The sequence below is a fragment of the Natrix helvetica genome, assembly GCF_964273705.1.
Source record: "Natrix helvetica genome assembly, chromosome: 2".
NCBI classification, from domain to species: Eukaryota; Metazoa; Chordata; class Lepidosauria; order Squamata; family Natricidae; genus Natrix; species Natrix helvetica.
The window spans coordinates 289055770-289069492 of record NC_138552.1 but is presented as its reverse complement, the minus strand read 5'-3'; the positions used below and the strand labels follow the sequence as shown (position 1 = coordinate 289069492).

Below are 13723 nucleotides of genomic sequence, written 5' to 3'. Positions count from 1 at the left end.
TATCGATGATGTGACTGCTGACAAAAGCAGCAGGATGAATTCTGAAGTGTTTGGGGCAATATTATCTGCTCACATTCAGCCAAATGCTGCAGAACTCATTGGACGGCGCTTCACAGTGCAGATGGACATTGACCCAAAGCATACTGCAAAAGCAACCAGAGTTTTTTGAAGGGACAGAAGTGGAATGTTATGCAATGGCCAAGTCAATCACCTGACCTGAATCCCACTGAGCATGCATTTTCAAGACAAAACTGAAGGGAAAATGCCCCAAGAACAAGCAGGAACTGAAGACAGTTGCAGTAGAGGCCTGGCAGAGCATCTCCAGGGATGAAACCGTGTCTGGTGATGTCTATGCGTTCCAGACTTCAGGCTGTGATTGACTGCAAAGGATTTGCAACCAAGTATTAAGAAGGGAAAGTTTGATTTATGATTATTATTCTGTCCCATTACCTTTGGTCCCTTAACAAGTGGGAGGCACATATGCAAACTGCTGTAAGCCCTACACCGTTCACCTGAGTTGGATGTACATGCCCTCAAATTAAAGCTGACAGTCTGCAGTTAAAGCACATTGTGTTTGTTTTATTCCAACTCCATTGTGGTGGTGTATAGAGCCAAAGATGTTAGAATTGTGTCGATGTCCCAATATTTCTGGACCTGACTGTATATGATGCAGAGACTGGTGAGGATGGCAGAAAAAAATTATTGGCAGTTCACTCTCTTCTATCCATGACATAGAATAAAAGGGATGCTTGAGCAGGATCCACAGGATTATTTGGGATGCTACACATCCTCTTCACAACCTGTTTTCCTTGTTACCTGCTGGAAGTGGGCTTCAGGATATCCGATGCAGAACATCCAGATTCAATCAGTTTTGTTCCATACAGTATCAACCTTGTGAACTCTCAAGCTTCCTCTTTCCATTATGTATTCAAGATGGACAATGATTAACATTTGTGTGAATTTATATGTATAGGTGTAGGTATATACGTATGTATGTATATAGCAGGGTTGTCAAACTCAAGACCTGGCCTGCGGGATGCTTAGATCTGACCCGTGGGGCTGCCCCGGAAACAACAAAAGACTGGCCTGTGGTGCCTCTGTCAATGAAAACGGAGTTTGGGGGGCGGACGACACATGTAGCCCTCCTGGGTCCTGTTTCTGGCCAAGACAGCCTCCTGCAGCCCTCTGCCAGTGAAAACAGAGCCCATTTTTGTTGGCAGAGGGCTGCAGGAGGCTGTCGCGGCTGAAAACAAGGCCCGGGATGGCCACATGCGCGCCCCATTTGGGCATGCAAGAAGGGGCAGGAAGGGAGAAAAAGAAAGAGGAAAAGGAGAAAGAAAAGGAACAGTGGGAAGAGAGCCAGGAAGGAAAAATAAGGAAAAGGGAAGGAAGAAGAAAGAATGAAGAGAGAAGGAAAAAGAAGGGAAGGAAGGAAAGAAAGAAAGAATATAATGAGAGTGACTGAGGGAAGTCCTGCCTTAGCACTTGGTCACCACAGGTGCCTCCGACACGATTGACGTCAAGCTGGCCTTGCCTATTCCAGCCACACCACTCCGGCCCTCTGAGGTCAAATGCAACCCCTGATGAGGCCCTCAATGAAATCGAGTTTGACATCCCTGGTATTTAGCATGTCTATATGGGTGTTATGTGTACCCTTTTGAGAGCAGGCAATACAATTTCATCCCTAATGTGTGCCAGGGTGCTCACAGTAAAAAATGACAATAAAGGTTATCTTATATTGCCACCACAGAACCAGTTACTATATTCCAATATTTGTTTTCCATAATCAATGACAAAGTTTAGTAGCAGAAGTTCTCCCTTTTATTATGAGCTGAGTCATTTATCATTAGAGGAATCCTTTGCATCTGGAGTCCTTTCTGTGCCCGTGATGACTGCATCCGGATATCTTCTTGTGGAGTGACACTTGCTTTGGCACCATCACACTGTCACCAAGAAGGATGATCTGATTCAAGTCCTCCCTTAATCAGGGGCTGGGGGATGTCACCAAGAAGGATGATCTGATTCAAGTCCCCCCTTAATCAGGGGCTGGGGGATGAGCTACCCTGTAGCTAAAGGTAAAGTAGAAAAGCATTAACCCATATATACTGTATCAAAGATGCAAAATCAAAGTATTTGTCCTCCCCGGGTTTATTCTTCTTGCAAAGATAAAAAAAAATCCTTGTTTATTTTGACAAAGCAACAGAATTAATTTTCTGGAGTTGCCCGTTTCTGAGAATTGTTACTTTGGACTTCCTTGGAGTTCTTTTTCATTTTCTGGACAAGTGTCCTATTAAAAAGTAAAAGGAACAAATAAGTTATAAGAAACACAGCCAACTTTCTGAAACTTTAAAAACCAAACCAAAAGTTAATTACCCCTTAACTTTTTTGTAGAAGGATATATACTCATTTCAATAAGAATAAGAATAAATTAAACCTGTATGCCATCTGACTTCCAGAGACTCTGAGTGGCTTGTTTAGAGCTGAAAACCCAAAATCAGTGGTAGCAAACTACTTTGTGTTCAGGTGGCTTGAAATTGATTCTCAAAAAGAATAAAGGATCCTTGGAAATAGATAATGTGCTTGTTTAGTGACCACAACTGGGGCACACAATTCGGTCATTAAGCATGACTGTGCTTATGATCTTACTTCCATTTTCCTTCACCTTACAGGCTTCCAAAGGTTGTAAATGCAAGGACCAGCTGCAGAGTTACTTTTTCATCCACTTTGTAACTCTGAACAGTCACTAAACGAGGCAGTCACTAAATAAAGATTACCTTGATTCAAAACTATGATAATTCACAGTCAGAAAAAACAAACAAGGGCTATTTTCTGTATTTAACATAGCACAATTTAATCGTATTAAACGTATATACTTGTAACACAACTTGCCGGTGAAATATTAATACAAAGTAGAACAAATAGAACAGAGATCCTGTGTTTATATGCCAATAAAGAAGGGAATGGCATGAAAAGCCTATTAAGAGCTACTTTTTAAAAAGTCAACCTAAACAGTGACAGATTTATACCAAAAAAAAAAAGTTACATCTATTGCTATGTTAATAATAAGGTTTCCGACAATGATATTGACCAAAGGGAGTTGGACTAGAAGACCTCCAAGGTCCCTTCCAACTACATTATTCTGTTAAGGATCCAGTGGGAAATGTTACATTCCTTAATAGGAAACTTGCAAAACAGCAAATTGAAAGCACCCTACTATTAGGTTTTTCTAGGAATATTCTTAAATGTGCTTGGCAGGGGTAGGATTGTTTTTTTTTTACTACCGGTTCTGTGGGCGTGACGTGGCTTGGTGGGCGTGGCAGAGGAAGGATACTGCAAAATCTCCATTCCCTCCCCAATCTAGGGGGAAGGATACTGTAAAATCTCCATTTCCACCCCACTCCAGGGCAAGGATACTGTAAAATCCCCATTCCTGCCCCACCCCACTAACCTGCTTTCCAGCTCCATTCTCCTGTGCAGGGCAACAGAAGAAGACCCAGCCGATCAGCTGGGACTCCGATCAGCTGGGGACTCGGGAGGCAGCGAATAGATGGGGGTGGAGCCAGCCAGAGGTGGTATTTGCCGGTTCTCCGAACTACTCAAAATTTCTGCTACCAGTTCACCAGAAACAGTCAGAACTGGCTGAATACCACCTCTGGTGTACGGTGTTTTTTCATTGGCTTCTGTATTCACCTACATTTGCATCTATATGCAGCACTTTTCAAAAAATCATTTGGATCCAGGAGTGTCTACTTACTTGTTTTTCTTGGCTTTCTTTTGTAAGAACTTAGGCGAGGTAAGGATGTGTGCCCTTTCCAAGGGCTTCTTTGTAAACTTCTTCTTTTGCTTGCTGAATGTGACATTCAGGGCAGAGGAAAAAGAAAGGAGAAATGAAAATAGAAACAGTTCATTAGAAAGTTTTACAGTCCAGTTTCCTTCCTTGCTCCCTTTCTTTTTCCCGTTCCTTGTTGTGAACCTGAGCTAGCAAACTATCAAATCCACCAGAGAGCTAATCTGAACAGAACTCCTCCTTCTGATCTGGGCAGTCAGTGGAAACCATAATGTGGTTATAGGAACTCCTGAACCAAAAAAAAAAAAGGGAGTCAAGAAGGAAGTGTGAAAGCATATGACATGTTTCAGTCATCTTGAAGTAGACCTAAGTGTGAAAATTCAGTTGCAAGAACGGAAAATGTTTATATAAGTGTATAGAATAAGCTTCCTAACGAAGTTACATTTGACATATTCAGTCAAATGTATGACTTGTGAGCAGCCTTCATTCAATTTCTAAAAGGTGGCAGATTTTCCAGAAGCCTGGAAACTAAAAAGAGAAAAAGAATATTTATTTAATAAGGAAAGGAAATTGGGGAGAACTCAAAACAACTAAATAAAAGGCAGCTTGAGCACGCTAAAAAAAAGAGGCTGCCTTAGAAGACTTGCTTAATATGATGTGATGGATGGATGGATGGATGGAAGGAAGGAAAGATTGGTTGATTGATTTATATAGCTGCCCATCTCATAAGAAGTTATTCTGGGCAATATAAAATCATAAAACATATGAAAAACAATCCTTATTAAAAGGTTTAAAAAGCATATGGCACATAAGAGAATAAATTAGCAAGAAAGTAACCTAAAGATCAGACTGGTTAGTCACAAAGAGCCCATTTACCAGAATTACTCTACCATACCCAAAGATCTAGTGTAGGACTCATTCCTGACTATAGGTAGTCCTTGATTTACAACCATTCATTTAGTGACCATTCTAAGTTACAATGGCACTGAAAAAAATGACATAACTGTTTTTTAACACGATCGTTGCAGCATCCCCATGGTCACAGGATCAAAATTTGGATGCTTGGGAACTCATTCTTATTTATGACCGTTGCAGCGTTCTGGGGTCATGTGATCCCCTTTTGCGACCTTCCGACAAGCAAAGTCAATGGGGTAGCCAGATTCAATGAACGACTGTGTGATTCGCTTAGCAACTGCAGTTATTCACTTAACAAACATGGCAAGAAATGTCTCACTTAGCAGCATAAATTCTGGGCTCAACTGTGGTCATAAGTCGAGGACTACCTGAAAATGGTGATGCTCCTGGAGCTTGGTTTTGTACCGCACCGCTTCCTATTTAGTTTGTTTTATTTCAAGAATCAACATGACTGTTTGTCTGAAGTGGTGTAGGTTTTCCTGCCTAAGCAGGGGATTGGACTAGAAGACCTCCAAGGTCCCTTCCAACTCTGTTATTCTATTCTAGTCTAAATCATTAAAAGGATCATAAGGAATGAGGAACCTGGGAGACATTAAGCAAAGTTTGTAAGGACTCTGATCGGTGCCTTAGATGTGGTACTACTATGCGCTTAGGATGCAGCGGTAGGCTTTTCTCCCCATTATTCTTTTGGACTATGCCCCTGGGAATCTCCCATAGGGGGCTAACGCAGCAAATAAATATGTAAAGCAGCAATCAGGCTGCTATGCACGGGTGGGCTGTTGGGGCTTCGCAGGGGTTCAGGAGAACCTCTAGCTAAGATTCTGGGCAGTTCGGAGAGCCCCCAAATCCCACTTCTGGCTGGCGCCCGCCCCTCCCCTCCCAGGAGTCCCCATGTGGCCCGTTTTGGATGCAGGTAAGTGCAGGATGCGTGCAGAGGCTCAGGGAGAGCGAAAAATGGGACGAGCGGAAGTTCGGGAAGTTTGAGGGGCCTCCAAAGCCAGGGGAGGCCGTTTTCGCCTCCAGAGCCCAGGAGGATAAAACGATTCCCCCCACACCCTGGTGCAGGAGGTCGACTAGGCCACGCCCAGCCCTGCTGCCATATCATGTTTTTTCTTAATGCTGACAGGTCTCTCTCTCTCTCTCTGCTGGCTCTCAAAAGCCAAAATGGGCATGCCCGGGGCACCTGTTTGATCTTAACTTCAGCAGTGAGAGAGCGCTAATATGATTTCAGGCAATTGGGGACACCCAGAACACAGTGTCCTTCCCGCCTTAGCTTCTTCATTCACCTTGACCTCAAAGAACATACCTTTGCAGTTTGCGAAAGTGTCTTATGTAATCCGGGACAGGACAGCCAGCTCTCTGGATAATGGAGGCTATGCTAAAAGAGAACAAAACGGGGGATGAAAGGCAGGAGGAAAATAGTGAGAACAAACCTACGGCTGATGATTCCTAACTGCCTAAAATTTGAGGATCAAACGCTCATCTGCGCCCTTGCCAATGCAGAGGTTAGGGATAGACAATCTGGGCCCAAACGTATCTCAATAGCTTCTCAAGTACTGCATCCCATTCGAAAAATCATTCCTCCATTGACATGCTAAAACCCAGGAGATTGTGAATTCTAGTCCGGCCTTAGGCATGAAGGTCAAATGCATGACTTTCGACCAATGATCAGGAGACTGTGAGTTCTAGTTTGGCTTTAGGCATGAAAACTGGCTAAGTGACTTTGGGCCAGCCTGTTCTGACCTAGGCTTCCCCAGCAGCACAAAGCTGAGACCCCTGTCCCAATAAACCCTTTTATTTCATTGACAGTGAATTCCTCTCCAGCAAAGTCTTTCCTCTCCCACCGTCTTTCAAGTTAGTTCGCAATTACCAACCTTTATCAGGCTTGGAGAGTGGCCAGGCCGATAGCTTTCAGACGCCGCAATACTTGGCATGAATGCAGGAATGAACTAATCGTCTCCTGCAAACTCCACTCCCATTTCGCTCCTCTTTTATTTCCTCTGGGAGGGGCCATTCACCATCCACCTGTGGCCTTACTCCCAAGTCAACCCTTGTTCCTTAGCTGTTCCCTTCGTCTGGCAACTCTGCGCATTCGCACACTGGGAACAGGCTCCAGCTGTTTGTCTGCCTCACTGATGTCTGACTCTGAAAGCAGCTGATAACTGTCAAATGGCCCTGGCCCCATACATTCTGCCCCATACATCCCTGCGACCAATCCGCTCGCACAGAGAGGGTCTCCTCCAGGTGGCGTCCACCAGACAGTGCCGAGGGGCGGCGCCTAGGAGTAGAGCCTTCTCTGTGGCGGGCCCAGCCCTGTGGAATGACCTCCCTCCGGATATTAGGAATACCTCTGACCTCCGCTCCTTCCGTGTAAAGCTCAAGACCCACCTATTCTAAGCAGCTGGCCTGGCTCAACTATGATCTAACTATATCGCTCCTGACGGGTTTTTTATTTGTGTAATTTAATTGTATTTATTTATTTAGGGGTTTTTTAAACATTGTGATTTTAATTGTTTTTATTCACCAGCCCACCTCCTCCTTGTACACGTCTTAGTATACGTCTTTGTTATATGTATGTCTTGTCTAGATATGTATTTTATATGTTTTGTTGTACGCCGCCCCGAGTCCTTCGGGAGAGGGTGCGGCTAAGAAATAAATATTTATTATTATTTATTATCTCTGCCTCCGACGCAGAGCCCTCATCAGAGCCTTCCCCAGAGACTCCAGGACTGGCCCATCTTCCTCCCCAACCTCCTCCCTGTCCGAATCTGCTGCCAGGCCACAATACATCCCACTTTAAAGGGTTGTTCTTGTTATGGGGAAAATAGGGGAAGGAAGGAGCATTGTGTGTGTTTACTGCCTTGAGTTATTTATAAAAAAATAACAAAGGGCAGGGAACAAATAAATAAAAAAGGGGAAAATAACCCCCGGATTCTTTCTACACATAAGCCAAGACATTTTGCAACTGCAACTGCAACTCACAGCCAGAGGGTCAAGGGCCTAGTGCAGGGGTGTCCAAACTTGGCAACTTTAAGACTTGTGGACTTCAACTCCCAGAATTCCCCAGCCTGGCTGGGGAATTCTGGGAGTTGAAGTCCACAAGTCTTAAAGTTGCCAAGTTTGGACACCCCGGCCTAGTGCCATTTTGCCAGCAGACCAGGAGGGTGGAGGAGGAAATGTCGCCAAGCCAGCCCATGACTCATTCTTGAAGCCTTGACTTGCTCAACAATGGTCAAGCCCACGAACAAGATAAACAAAGCTCTGAGTGGAAGAGGTACCTTCGCAGTAATGGCTTGTCATCTTCAGTAAAGAAGGTAATTGCCTTTCCTGTATGCCCTGCCCGCCCTGTGCGACCTGTTGCAAGAGAGAACAGTATTTAGCCTCGGTAACGATAAAGAGGGAGCTCCTGAAGAGAGAAGCAGGGAGGTTGCAAAGACATGTTACATATATTCAAGTTACCGTATTTTTCGGACTATAAGATGCACCTATTTCCCTCAAAAAAAAAGGGTGAAAATCTGGGTGTGTCTTATACACTGAATACAGCATTTTTGGCCTCTTGAAACCTTTGCAAAAATGGCTGTGCATAGCCTTTAAGAGGTTTCCAAAGTGCTCCCGGGGACTGGGGAGGGCAAAAATGAGTGAAAAACTGAACACTTCAACAAGAGAATAATTATGGAAGCTATTGAAATAGAGAAACTCCCCCAGAACATGAATAAATGTGATGATACCTCCCGCCTACCAGACATCTGGAAACCAGCCCTAGTCAACAAACGAGCCCCACCTACCACCCAGGCTGTTACAACACAAAACAACAAGGGACACACAGCCAGCACCGATCTACCAATCATGATACAATCACACAGCCAATCAATCCACTTACTGAAACAAAGCCAGCACTCAACACATCCCACCAAGATTTATAGAAAGACGGCAGCTCCGACCACGCTTTACTCACACAAACACGAAGCCGAAAACACCAGCCTGAATATGGCGAGTGAGACCTCGCCGAAACGTTGCCAAGACATTCTCAATCTTACACGGGAAAAGACCCGAATACAACAAGACCAGCATACCTACACCCGTGAAAATCTACGAATACACACACACACAGAGGTTTTATTGTATTCGGGTCTTTTCCCGTGTAAGATTGAGAGTGTTACTCTCAATCTTAAGTGGGAAAAGACCTGAATACAAATAATAATAATAATAATAATAATAATAATAATAATAATAATAATAATAATAATAATAAATTTGGATTTATTAGCCGCTCCCTTTCCAAGCAGGACTCGGGGCGGCGTACACTAGGACATATATAAACATACATATATACAAAGACATACATGCATACATGCATGGAGGAGGTAATAGATTACAACATTTAGACAATTAAAACCAGTAACATACCCCAATAATAAAAACCCAATATACAATAAAAATTTAAAATTTAAAAAGACAGTCAGGAGGAATATGAAAAATTACGGTTGAGCCAGGCCAGATAATTGAAAGAGGTGGGTCTTCAGCTGAACACGGAAGGAGCGGAGATCGGAAATAATCCTGATGTCACGGGGGAGGTCATTCCACAGGGCTGGGCCCATCACAGAGAAGGCTCTGCTCCTGGGTGTCGCCCCCCGACACTGTTTGGCGGACGGCACCCGGAGAAGTCCCTCTCTGTGTGAGCGAATTGGTCGTAGGGATGTGTGGGGCAGGATGCGATCCTGCATGTAACTAGGTCCTGTGCCATGAAGCGCTTTAAAGATCATAATCAAAACCTTGAAACGCACTCGGTAGACCACAGGAAGCCAGTGCAGGACTAGAGGTATCTAGTCCTCCCCATAATCACCCGCGCGGCCGCGTTCTGGACCAACTGTAGTCTCCGAGTGCATCTCAAGGGAAGCCCCATGTAGAGAGCATTGCAGTAGTCCAGGCGAGACGTCACTAGCGCATGGGTGACTGTGCATAGGGCATCCCGGTCCAATAAGGGGCACAATTGGCGCATCAGGCGGACCTGATGGAACGCCCCCCTTGCCACGGCTGTTACATGGTCATCCATGGACAGCCGGGCATCTAGGAGGACGCCCAAATTGCGCACCCGTTCCATGGGGGCTAGTTGCACGCCCCCAATGGCCAGAGATGGAAGCACCTGGTTGAACCGGGGGGCCGGAAGCCACAGCTACTCCGTCTTGGAAGGGTTGAGTTTTAGTCGGTTGCCATCCATCCAGACCCGTACGGCCTCCAAACACCGGGACATCATTTCGCCTCATTGGGGTGGTTCGGGGTGGAAATGTATAGCTGAGTATCATCAGCATACAGATGATATCCCACCCCAAAACCACGGATGATCTCGCCCAGCGGTTTCATGTATGTGTTGAACAGGAGAGGCGAGAGCACCGACCCCTGTGGCACTCCACATGTGAGTGACCTCCGGGTCGAACTCTGCTCCCCTGCCAACACACGTTGCGTCCGGTCAGAGAGGTAGGAGCCAAACCACCGTAAAACGGTGCCCCTGGCTCCCAGCCCCTCTAGCCGGTGTAACAGGATACCATGGTCGATGGTATCGAACGCCGCCGAGAGGTCTAATAGGACCAGGATAGAGGAACAACCCCTATCTCTGGCCCTCCAGAGATCATCGACCAATGCGACCAAGGCCGTCTCCGTGCTGTGCCCGGGTCGGAAGCCGGACTGGCGCGGGTCTAGATAATCATTTTCCTCCAGGTGACGTGGGAACTGCTGTGCCACCACACTCTCTACAACCTTCGCTAAAAAAGGAAGGTTGGAGACAGGACGATAATTGACTAGGTCCGTTGGGTCCAGGGAAGGCTTCTTGAGCAGGGGCCTCACCACCGCCTCTTTCAAGGCGGCCGGTAGAGACCCCTCACCCAACGAGGCGTTCACTAGGCCCAGGAGCCAGTCGCGCGTAACCTCCCAGGATGCCAGTACAAGCCAGGAGGGACACGGGTCCAATAAACATGTGGTGGGTCGCAGACGTCCACGCAACCTGTCCAAATCCTCGATGGCAACCGAGTCAAACTCCTCCCAAAGCGGTCCCTCAAGACTCGCCACGGGCGTCTCTACTGGACCACTGAAAGGGGCCCATCCCATCCGGATTTGAGCGACTTTGTCCTGTAGATATTTCCCAAACTCCTCTGCTCTGCCCTGTAAAGGGGCTTCCCGCGGTCTCTCAAACAAGAGGGAGCGAGTCACCCGAAACAGGGCGGCAGGGCGGTTATCTGCGGACGCAATAAGAGCGGCACAATGTTGACGTTTGGCCGCTCTTAATGCCACAAGGTACGTCCTCAAATAGGCTCGTGCCTGTGCTCGGTCAGATTCGGAACGGGAGGATCTCCAACGACTCTCCAAAACCAGCACACCTACACCCGTGAAAATCTACGAAAACAAATATACATATATACATACATATACATACACACACACACACACACACACACACACATACATATATATATATATATACATATATATTTTATTTATTTATTTATTTTATTAGACTTATAAGCCGCTCCCTCTCCTCGAAGGGACTCGGGGCGCCGTACAATAAAAATACATATTACATGTTGCACGGAGGAGGTATAAAAAACTCACAACATCAATTATTACAATTCATAAAACAACACAATAATAATAAAGTTAAAAAACATTAAAATACCGTAAAATTTAAAATTGCCAGGGGGATTAGAGGATAGAGCTATAGTTGAGCCAGGCCGGCTAGTTGGAACAGGTGGGTCTTGAGTTTCTTGCGGAAGGAGCGGAGATCAGTAGTAGTCCTAATGATTGTCTAGACCCGCGCCAGTCCGGCTTCCGACCCGGGCACAGCACGGAGACGGCCTTGGTCGCATTGGTTGATGATCTCTGGAGGGCCAGAGATAGGGGTTGTTCCTCTATCCTGGTCCTATTAGATCTCTCGGCGGCGTTCGATACCATCGACCATGGTATCTTGTTGCACCGGCTAGAGGGGCTGGGAGTCAGGGGCACCGTTTTACGGTGGTTTGGCTCCTACCTCTCTGACCGGACGCAACGTGTGTTGGCAGGGGAGCAGAGTTCGACCCGGAGGCCACTCACATGTGGAGTGCCACAGGGATCGGTGCTCTCGCCTCTCCTGTTCAACACATACATGAAACCGCTGGGCGAGATCATCCATGGTTTTGGGGTGGGATTTCATCTGCATGCTGATGATACTCAGCTATACATTTCCACCCCGAACCACCCCAATGAGGCCGTCGAAATGATGTCCCGGTGTTTGGAGGCCGTACGGGTCTGGATGGATGGCAACCGACTAAAACTCAACCCTTCCAAGACGGAGTGGCTGTGGCTTCCGGCCCCCTGGTTCAACCAGGTGCTTCCATCTCTGGCCATTGGGGGCGTGCAACTAGCCCCCATGGAACAGGTGCGCAATTTGGGCGTCCTCCTAGATGCCCGGCTGTCCATGGATGACCATGTAACAGCCGTGGCAAGGGGGGCGTTCCATCAGGTCCGCCTGATGCGCCAATTGCGCCCCTTATTGGACCGGGATGCCCTACGCACAGTCACCCATGCGCTAGTGACGTCTCGCCTGGACTACTGCAATGCTCTCTACATGGGGCTTCCCTTGAGATGCACTCGGAGACTACAGTTGGTCCAGAACGCGGCCGCGCGGGTGATTATGGGGAGGACTAGATACTCCCCTGTGACACCTCTCCTGCGCGAGCTGCACTGGCTTCCTGTGGTCTACCGAGTGCGTTTCAAGGTTTTGATTATGATCTTTAAAGCGCTTCATGGCACAGGACCTAGTTACATGCAGGATCGCATCCTGCCCCACACATCCCTACGACCAATTCGCTCACACAGAGAGGGACTTCTCCGGGTGCCGTCTGCCAAACAGTGTCGGGGGGCGACACCCAGGAGCAGAGCCTTCTCTGTGATGGGCCCAGCCCTGTGGAATGACCTCCCCCGTGACATCAGGATTATTTCCGATCTCCGCTCCTTCCGTGTACAGTTGAAGACCCACCTCTTTCAATTATCTGGCCTGGCTCAACCGTAATTTTTCGTATTCCTCCTGACTGTCTTTTTTAAATTTTAAATTTTTATTGTATATTGGGTTTTTACTATTGGGGTATGTTAACGGTTTTTTAATTGTCTAAATGTTGTAATTTGTTACCTCCTCCGTGCATGTATGTCTTTGTATATATGTATGTTTATGTGTTTGTACACACATGTTATGTTTTATATGTCCTAGTGTACGCCGCCCCGAGTCCTGCCTGGAAAGGGAGCGGCTAATAAATTCAAATTTATTATTATTATTATTAATGTCGGGGGGGGGAGGTCATTCCAGAGGGCTGGGCCCGTCACAGAGAAGGCCCTGCTCCTGGGCGCCGCCCTCTGGCACTGCTTAGTGGACGGCACCCGGAGGAGTCCCTCTCTGTGAGAGCGAATTGGTCGTAGGGATGTATGGGGCAGGATGCGATCCCGCAAGTAACTAGGTCCTGTGCCATGGAGCGCTTTAAAGATGGTGATCAACACCTTGAAACGCACCTGGTAGACCACAGGGAGCCAGTGCAGCTCGCGCAGGAGAGGTGTTATATGGGAGTATCTCGTACTCCCCATAATTGCCCGCGCGGCCGCATTCTGGACCAGCTGTAGTCTTCGGGTGCATCTCAAGGGGAGCCCCATGTAGAGAGCGTTGCAGTAGTCCAGACGGGACGTCACCAGCGCATGAGTAACTGTGCGAAGGGCGTCCCGGTCCAATAGGGGGCGCAATTGGCGCACCAGGCGAACCTGGTGGAACGCCCCCCTCGCCACGGCTGCCACATGGTCGTCCATAGACAGCCGGGCATCTAGGAGGACGCCCAAATTGCGCGCCCGCTCCACGGGGGCCAGTTGCTCGCCCCCAATGGCCAGCGATGGAATACACTGGTTGAACCGGGGGGCCGGTAGCCACAGCCACTCCGTCTTGGAGGGGTTGAGCTTAAGTCTGTTGCCTCCCATCCAGACCCGTACGGCTTCCAAGCACCGGGACATCATTTC

At 47.2% G+C, this 13723-nt stretch overlaps 1 protein-coding gene across 3 annotated transcripts in view; it reads right to left on the bottom strand.

Moving 5' to 3' along the window:
- DDX52 (DExD-box helicase 52) overlaps nt 1–13723 on the bottom strand; it is a 201857-nt gene that overhangs the window by 165546 nt on the left and 22588 nt on the right. For 2 of the 3 annotated variants that reach the window (XM_081945426.1, XM_081945424.1), the window contains exons 12-15: nt 7981–8056; nt 6009–6080; nt 3755–3847; nt 1808–2287 (exon numbers count right to left, since the gene is read on the bottom strand). In XM_081945426.1, the coding sequence (XP_081801552.1) occupies nt 2206–2287; nt 3755–3847; nt 6009–6080; nt 7981–8056 (323 nt within the window). In that variant the 3' untranslated portion in view covers nt 1808–2205. Of the gene's footprint in view, nt 1–1807; nt 2288–3754; nt 3848–6008; nt 6081–7980; nt 8057–13723 lie in introns of those variants that run through there. The other variant, XM_081945425.1, reaches the window with a different exon arrangement.